We start from the raw sequence: 9,974 nt of genomic DNA, 5'->3' as shown, positions 1-9,974 counted from the left end.
TATCGAAACAAATTTAAAAAGTGTCGATACATTTTGTCCAGACGAGGTGCACGCATAAAGTGTCGATACATTTATTAAAAGTATCGATCCCAAAAACATCGAAACCGATAATTACAATGTAATAGGTAAATTTACAATGTACCCGGTAGAAATATACCGGTTTTATGAGAAAATAAGTCTAGATAATGTATCGACACATTTTAAGTTTGCGTCGATACTTTTTTACAGAATGAATTCCCAACGAGATGCACGCATAAAGTGTCGATACATTTAAAATTGTATCGATCCCAAAAACATTGAAACCGATAATTATAATGTAATAGGTAAATTTGTAATGTTACCGGTATAAATATACCGGTTTAGTTAGAAAATAGGTCAATATAAACGCTACCTATTACATTATATAAGCGCTACCTAATATGTTATTGTACTTGATAATATTTCCGGTTAAATACTTATTTTATTATATAAGCGATACCTATTACATTATATAAGCGCTACTTAATATGTTATTGTATAATATTTCCGATTAAATACATATTTTATTATATAAGCACTACCTATTATATTATATAAGCACTACCTAATATGTTATTACACTTAATAATATTTTCGATTAAATATTATAACATAATCAATGTAAATTTTAACTAATCACTTATTTAATCGGTCACGTAATTTTTTAGCCGTTTTTAACGGCAGCACATTAAAAATTCCCAGTTTAGTTGGTTAGGAATTATTGAATAACTTGCTGGTTGCTTGGATTTGACTATTAAAAAAGAATAAAAAGGACTAAAGTTTTGCAAAGTCTGCAACAGCTACGAGGAGTTGCAGTGATAAAAAAATTGTCTTGAATAATAATACAAAATAAAAATATCAGCACGAACTAAGTGAACTTAATAATAAAAGAGTTATTATTATTTTTTGATGTCTCGAGTTTGAGTATTATAAATATTAAAAATTTAATGACAAATGATTAAGAGTTATCATTGAATAAATACTACATTGTACTAATAGCAAATCCAAAAATTTAGAAATAAGGGTCAAAAAATTTTAATACTCATTTTTTCTATATAATTGGTATGCAAAATTTATTTCTTCCACTTGTTCCTTTAATATATTGAACTATATTTGACATCTAATCTAAAATAATAGGTATGTATTTGACGCCCTATGAAGACATATGCATCTCTTATGTCTTGTATTTATTCCAAATTAATAAAAAAGATATTAATATAAAATTAAATTAAAAATTTTTTTATTTAAAAAATAATTTGAGATAATTATATGATAACATTTGTTCAAATTGAAAATTTTAACTTACCGACAACACAAATCTTACATACTTTCTTTTCCTATTATACCACTTAATGGGTTTAAAATGTCACACCAGAAATTAAGAGTTAAATTTTGGATCTAAAAAGTTGTGACTAATTTGTGGGGGAACAATCCAACTTATTAAAATAATTGCATAAATGAATAACCTTGGAGTCGCCAACGACCTTTGAGTTAAATTTGTCAAATACTTAGAAAATATCATTTAAAATAATTTTAAGAAAAAAAATTTAAAAGATAAAAAGTGGTATGTGTTTAACCATAAACTCATTTAGAAAAAGGGTTTGAGAGTCGATTGCACCCCATAACTCTCAAAATCGGTACCTAAGCGATTATACATCATCTGGATGTTGAAATTGGCAAACTTGAATATACATTTAAATTATGATCCTTTTTAGAAAAAATAAAAAGGAGGTATTATTTTGTACGAACAATTCTCGGAAATACCTTCATTGTCAGTTAAGGGGGCATTTGTATGGATTCTCCATACGAAATAATATTGTCCTAATTTTAACAAGTCATATATACATAATAATTTTTAAAAGAACTTGAATATAAAAATGTATTATTTTGTATCAAAAATCATTGGAAACGTGATCTTTGTCAGTTAAGGCACATTTCCATATATTCCCCATACAAAATAATATTGTCATAACTTATAGATAAAATACATATATTAAATATTTAAAAAATCATTTGAATATAAAATGTATTATTTTGTTCGAACAATTCTTGAAAACACATTCATTGTCAGTTAAGGCACGTTTCTATAAATTATTCGCACAAAATAATATTTAACATAGATTTTTTTTAAAAAAAAGTACTAATGTACATATATTGATCGAACCCATGCATATTTAATAGCTTCCTAATAGCATGCAACAAACAAGAAAAGGTTAAAACACAACACAAGTCGAGACATAAACTTTAAAGACCAAACTGCAAAACCAACAAAGCCTAGGGTAACCATTGCAAATATTATACAAACTACGTACCAAAATCGTAAACCAATAACACTATTCAGAACTAAAAAATATTGAATTTGAGGATTAAACTGTAAAACAAGCAAAAATCATGGCCATAAACAAGAATAACATACAAGCTAGGTACTGGAAACGTAATTTAACCACCATCACAATTCAAGATTAAAATGAAAACCATTAAAATCTAGGGACTGAATCAAACATTTACCCAAAACACGTGTAAATAAGGGTAGTGACTAAAATAGAAACAAAGTGAAACTTGAGATACAAATTAAAATAAGTGGAACTTAATTGCAGTTACCAAAATGTAAAGTTATAATACACAAGGACTGCGGGAATGATTTTCCCATGTGGCTAAAACGCACAATCCCTCCCCCTAAAATGGCGTCATCCTCGGGTGGGTATAAATACCCAAAAATCGACCGAAAATGGCTCAACCATCTCATTTTCATTCTCTCTCTAAAAGGAGAGAAAGCATTTTCTCTTTGGGGAAGGTCGGTAGCCTCTTACCAACGCTCGTCGGAGCCCTCCGTCGCTTTCCACGACAGTCGGAGTACGGAAATTAACCCCTCTCTTCCCTAAACTCAAATCCAAACACCCTTAAGCCTAAAGATACCCCGACCGTCCTAGATCTACACAAAACCAAAGGGATGACCTTCAAAAAATCGGTGGCTTCCGGCGATGTTTGGTTTCTCGTGAGCGAAGGGGCATGGTAAGCTTCTTCTCCTTTTCCTCTTTCTTTAGTTCTTTTTTATATTCGAAAGGGGCTCTCGATTTCCCCGAAAATCCATTTTTTGTCTCCGATTTTTTTGTTGTGTTGCTCTCTTCTTTCTCTTTTGATATGTTGATGGTTGTTGCTATATAGAGGGTTTTTTTTCTTTGACTTTATTTTCGTTGCATGTAAATGGGGAAGATATCTTTTGACTTTCTTTTTTTTTGTTATCTTTACTTTTTTCGGAATATTATCCTCTAATTTTTTTTTTAAATTTTTTTATTTCTTAGATTTTTGTATCTTTTTGTAAATAATTTGATTTTGTTTTCTTAATTTTTTTTATAAATATACTCTCCCAATATAAAATTATATATCCGTCCAGGTAGAAAAATGTCCTTATTTGCAATTGCCGCAGGTTGTCATTTCTCCGGCCAAACGCCAAGACGCACACGAGCAAAATGAGCACGACACCCTATTTCCAGGTTTTGGACCCTTTTTAGTCGTCATTACATATCCTGGCCTGGGATTTATGGGATTTTCATATTTCATGCCACCCTCTTTGTCACCTTCCTCATTTATTGCTCCACTCCAAATTTCTAAGCGTTAGAACCAAAATTAAATAGCTATGAAGCTAATATCAAGATTTATTATATCAAATTATTTAAAATAAAATATTATATATAAAAATGTATCTGAATTTTTTTCTGAAAATAATTGAGAATGTAGTTGTGATATTATAAAAAGATAATTTTCTTTAGCAGTAAAAATTATCTGACGTGATAAGAATGATTTAAGCTAACATATTTCATGGAAAACATTATAGTTTTATATACATTGAATATTAGGGTATGTTTGTTTGGCTATAATTGATTTTCTGAAAAATGAATTACTGAAATTTGAATTCTAGAAAATGAATTACATTTTTTGAAAACGTTTTCCATAAAATGAATTATATTTTTTTGAAAAACATCTCGAAAACGTTTTATGATGTTTGGAAGATGTTATTTAAATATTTTTTTCACTAGTTGATGAGTTTTTTAAAAATTATTTATTACAAATATTAAATATAATAAATAATATTATTTATCATAAAACTTAATATTATTATTTTAAAATATTAAAATAATTTATTTATTATTAAATAGTATTATATTAATATTAAATATATAAATAATATTATTCATTATTAAATATATAAAAATTATTATATATTAATTAAAATAAAAATATAATATCTTTATATTATATTATTATAATATAATTGATTATTTTATTATAATATTAAAAATATAATATTATATTATTATAAATATTAATAAATATATTTTTAAATATTTTAATAATTAATATTTTGATAAAAATGAAATTAAAATATTTTATTAATATTAAATTCATAAAATAAAAATTATTTTGAGTATTTTTACTTTGAAGTGAAAAGTTCGGAAAATGACTTACGGAAAATGAATCCGTAAGTCATTTTACAGAAAACACAAAGGAAATTCTGTTACTAGGAAAATGAATTACATTCCGGAAAACGAATTACGTGAAACAAACACGGGAAAACGTTTTCCGGAAAACGAATTACGTGAAACAAACACGGGAAAACATTTTTCGGAAAACGAATTACGTGAAACAAACACGGGAATTCGGGGAAAACCAATTCCGTAATTCCAATTACGGGAAACAAACAGACCTTAGTTCATGTTAAGTATTTATAATTCTGTTCATCATCAAATTATAAATATAATTTATGGTATATACACTTTATTTTCATAACACTTTAATACATATGGTACATATGAATTAATTTGTCATTTAATTTTATGTTATACCTTATAATAAGGTTATATATTATACATATGTACCCAAAATTATGAATTTTAATCTAATAATATCTCATATGGGCAACATATGTTTATGAATAAGTATAACCTTAAGAGTTCAAAATTTGCTATCATACAATAGATATTCTATAACCATTTCATTCATCAACAGTTTTTGTCATATTAATCATGACCAGACCCACCAATGATCACGTATAAGACATTATCAAATGACATAGATTAATCATAGAACATAGCATGATTTTTTTTTTATTAAAATCAGAGTGTAGATGAACTAAAATAATTTTTTTCCTAAAAAAAATAACCTTAAATTATCTTTAAACTTTAATAAATGAAATTAAAAAAAACTAATTATTTTTATTAAAAAATCTTCGATTATCTCTCATCAACTTAAATTTACTGTTATTTATTAAATACTTTGTGTGTGGTATATATATATAGAGAGAGAGATCACAATGACAGTGTAATTTGTTGTATATATATTCGTACCATTAATTTAAGCTATAATCCAAAACATGTATATTCAATCGTTCTTGTAACCAGAACATTTTAAAGTTTTCTTTTTCGTATTTATGATTGAATCTCATCTCCGTTATTTAGACATACAAGCATGTTAAATATATACAAATAATCACTTTAGTATATAATTCATATTTTAGACATATCATATAGGCATATAAGCATGTTTTACCTCAAACATCATATCGAAACACTATCAATATATCATATATTATATAATACATACAGATACGAAGGAAAATTAAACATATTGAAAATTCATCAAGTAACATCAGTGGTAAAAGGGAAGATTATTCTTCCTAGTGATCTTGGATTCAAGCAGATACGTATTCGAGGTGTATGTTGTCAATATGTTAAGAAAATTATGAACAAATACTACTTTGTATCACTCATACTACTAAGAAAAATTAAATATATTGATATAGTCGAATTAACGTAGCTATAATGCATTTAATTTCATATACACATCAATCGTCACAAAGCATGTCATACTTTTTTATCTCATACATATTGCATACTAAACATACTTTCATTATGATCATACATTCATATAATTAATACTTATACAAAATACTCTTACTTGATTAGTCGAGTCTTAAGAATTTTATATCTAAATAATTTTAAAACATTACAATTCATTTGAATCAATCATACACACATCTAATCATATTTCAGACAATTCGAAAGTTATTCGTAAGCCATAGCTTATCTTATATATAATCGTAGATATTGGAGTTTAAGATATGTGAGATGTGATGTATTTGTACCCTTCGTGATCTTTACGTTTATAGTATATTATTATAATTATTTTCATCCGTTGAGATAGATAATGTTAAGCCACGTTAATTCTTGTACCTTGTATGTATTCTATTATGTGTTCGATATCATTTAGTTATTTTTCCGCTTAGGAAATTATTAACGTATACATCTTTACATTTTTTGTCTGATAAGGTATATTTTTTATTTAAAAAAATGAATATGTATATGTCATATCATCGTATGTTAGAAAATACGTGAAGGGTAGGCTCTGATCTAATATGAAAAGTAGACCACATTGTTTGTGTTAAAAAGTCTAAAAGCATGCATGATGGACTTCCCACCTGAGCCATGCAATAGATTCTTAATTGGATAGAATGGGTGGTATGAATCTCATGCCAAGTAAATTATCTAACCGAATCTTGCCCCCATGCCCACCCCATTTTCTTTGTAGTTGTCCTCCGTTCATTAGTTAATTTGGTGGTGAATGGTAAAGAGATGATTTGAAGCTTTACATCGCTCAATTTCATGCCCACAAATAAGGGTAATTTTTTTTTCCACTAACAGGAAAATTTTGAATTTTGAATTAAAATTAAAATTAAAAAATTTAACATGATTTAGTTCGAATCATAATTTTATAAATTCAAATCAATTCGTCCACATAACACGACCTACAACAACATGAAGGCTTGTAGAATATGGTGCAGGTCCACGACCCCATGCCGAGTATCAAAAGCCTGACGAAGCTCATCTTCACGGCCTCCAAAGCAACTAGAATCTCTCCTCTTTCTTTTACTCCTCAACCTCAACCACTAGTTTCTTTGGTTGACCAACAAATTTATTTTCATCCTCAAACTTATTGCCGAAAACCCCTTAACGAAATCGTACAACCATCGTACTTATTGCCCATGGATGACTAAGATCCCATCTAAGAAAAGTCTTTGATAGGTTAAAATTAACCATTTTTTTAATGATATTCTCAAATCAGGTATGCTTATATATAGATTTTTATAGTCTTATAAATATATACTCATTGAGTGATTTAAAATAAAAACTATATAGACATGTCATTGTTGTCATACAATCAATTCGTACTTGTGTTTGTACTTGTATAATTACGTTCCCATTTTTTTAAAATAAAATTTATACAGTTTTTTATCCAATATTTTGTAGGTAAAGAGCTATTATTCTAATAAAATTGCCAACCGTTCACCAAATTTCAAACAAACACAGCCAATAGTTCACTGCATGTTACTGGTGCATTACTTCTAACCTAAAACAAAGATTTCCCAAATCTAAAAAAGATATAAGATATTACCAAAATGTTAACATTTAAAAAACAGAGCAGAAAAGGGTATTTATATACATATGTAAACATTTGACAAGTTGCCCTTGAGCATATGTCAAACAGCATATATAGGCGTAAAACACATTGCTGATGAACATGGAAATTCAAGCTTCAATGAGAGAGAAAAAATGAAAAAGTGTGAGCTCTGTGATTCTTTAGCTAAGATTTTCTGTGAATCAGATCAAGCCATCTTGTGCTGGGATTGTGATTCCATAGTTCACGGTGCCAATTTTCTTGTTGCTAAACATTTAAGAACTCTTCTCTGTCACATCTGTCAGTCTCCGACACCCTGGACCGGCTCCGGACCGAAGCTCGGCCCGACCGTTTCCGTTTGCCAGGACTGCGTAGATCGAAATGATTCCAGAGAGGAGATAAACAACGAAGAAACACACGATGACGATGATGTCGATGATGAGGACAGTAGTGAAGGCAACGATGGCGGGGACAGCAGCGACGGTGAAGAAAATCAAGTTGTTCCATTATCGTCTACTACTCCACTGTTACCCCGTTCTTCGACGAGCGAAGAATGTTCGGACTTGAAGCGCTTGCAGAAGACCCTCCCTTGATTTTCCAGGTTGTTCATATTATCCAATCTCCACAACAACATCATGAATTTGTCAAATGATGTACCAGCTTATTTAGATGCGTTTATGTAAATCCAAAAGACCAGAAACATTAACTCAGCACTGATTGATGTCTGCAAATGAGAAAAGCTGCTTCAAACATTAACCCATATGTTTTTTAGCTTTAAAATCCCTGTGTGATATGAACATATATATGCATATGTTGATCATTCTCCGTGATCTGATAAACAAGTGACCGATTAAAATTTAGACCGGTTATGTTATATCATTTAATCGGAAATATTATCAAGTACAATAATATATTATGTAGCGCTTATATAATGTAATAGGTAACGCTTATATAATGTAATAGGTAGCGCTTATATAAGGTAATAGGTAATGTTTATATTAACCTATTTTCTAACTAAACAAGTATATTTAAACCGGTAACATTACAAATTTACCTATCATATTATAATTATCGGTTTTGATGTTTTTGGGATTGATACAATTTTAAATGTATCAACATTTTATGTGTGCACCTCGTTGTGCTTTCACTTTGGGAAAAAAGTATCGACACATATTTAAAGAGTGTCGATACATAATGTAAACATATTTGCTAATTAACCAGTATATTTTTATCGGTTACATTGTAAATTTATCTGTTTATGGGTTTTTGTTCTTTGAGAAACTGATAACATGGTGGTTTCCAATATTATTCTTTTGTTACTGTAAAGTTTTTGTTCTTTTCTTATTGGGTTTTGCTTAAAATATCCAACTTTTTGTATTAAAAATGAAATTTCTGAAATAAAAATGACCACACAAGCACACTTTTTTACCACCGATTTTGTCATTTCGAGACCGATTTTGTCATATTTTTACTTGTTATATTGTTATGGATCGATACATTTTTATAAAGTATCGACACTTTATTGGCGCTATAACTTATTTTCTTTTAAATTCCAAAAGTGTCGATACTTATAATAAAGTATCGACACTTTTCAACATATTCGATAGTTCTTTACCGGTTTTGTCATTTCGAGATCGGTTTTGTCATATTTTTACCTGTTATATTGTTATGGATCGATACATTTTTATAAAGTATCGACACTTTATTAGCGCTATAACTTCTTCTCTTTTAAATTCAAAAAGTGTCGATACTTATAATAAAGTATCGACATTATCAACATATCCGGTAGCGCTTTACTTGTTTTGTCATTTATAGACCGGTTTTGTCATTTTTTACCTGTTATATTGTTATGGATCGATACATTTTTATAAAGTATCGACACTTTCAATATATCCGGTAGCGCTTTACCTGTTTTGTCATTTATAGACCGGTTTTGTCATTTTTTTATCTGTTATATTGTTATGGATCGATACATTTTTATAAAGTATCGACACTTTCAATATATCCGGTAGCGCTTTACCTGTTTTGTCATTTATATACCGGTTTTGTCATTTTTTTACCTATTATATTGTTATGGATCGATACATTTTTATAAAGTATCGACACTTTCAATATATCCGGTAGCGCTTTACCTGTTTTGTCATTTATATACCGGTTTTGTTATTTTTTTACCTATTATATTGTTATGGATCGATACATTTTTATAAAGTATCGACACTTTCAATATATCCGGTAGCACTTTACCTGTTTTGTCATTTATAGACCGGTTTTGTTATTTTTTTACATGTTATATTGTTATGGATCAATATATTTTTATAAAGTATCGACACAAACCGACAAACTAAGTTTGCTGGTTGCCAAATTTTTTAATATTTCTTCATGATTTCCACCTATTACATTATTATTACTCGATATTTCCGGTAGCGCTAAACCGAATTTATTAAATATCTTTTAATGTATTCGGTAACGCTGTATATTAGCTGTATATTAGTCTATCTTTCCTA

The 9,974-nt window shown here is 28.6% G+C and overlaps 1 protein-coding gene across 1 annotated transcript; it reads left to right on the top strand.

Annotated features, from left to right (window-relative positions):
* The first annotated feature begins 7,620 nt into the window (after nt 1-7,620).
* On the top strand, nt 7,621-8,063 carry LOC120190020 (zinc finger protein CONSTANS-LIKE 9-like). Its single transcript, XM_039193150.1, has one exon. The coding sequence runs from the start codon at nt 7,626-7,628 to the stop codon at nt 8,061-8,063; it is 438 nt and encodes a 145-aa protein (XP_039049081.1). The 5' UTR covers nt 7,621-7,625.
* Nucleotides 8,064-9,974: the final 1,911 nt, after the last annotated feature.

This window comes from Hibiscus syriacus, unplaced genomic scaffold, assembly GCF_006381635.1.
Source record: "Hibiscus syriacus cultivar Baekdansim isolate YM2019G1 unplaced genomic scaffold, ASM638163v2 tig00004072_pilon, whole genome shotgun sequence".
Classification (NCBI taxonomy): domain Eukaryota; kingdom Viridiplantae; phylum Streptophyta; class Magnoliopsida; order Malvales; family Malvaceae; genus Hibiscus; species Hibiscus syriacus.
The sequence above is the reverse complement of the archived record's forward strand: the minus strand, read 5'-3'. Positions and strand labels throughout refer to the sequence as shown.

Coding starts and splice junctions, on each gene's coding strand:
- LOC120190020 (XM_039193150.1), top strand. CDS start 7,626: ATGAAAAAGTGTGAGCTCTGTGATTCTTTAGCTAAGATTTTCTGTGAA.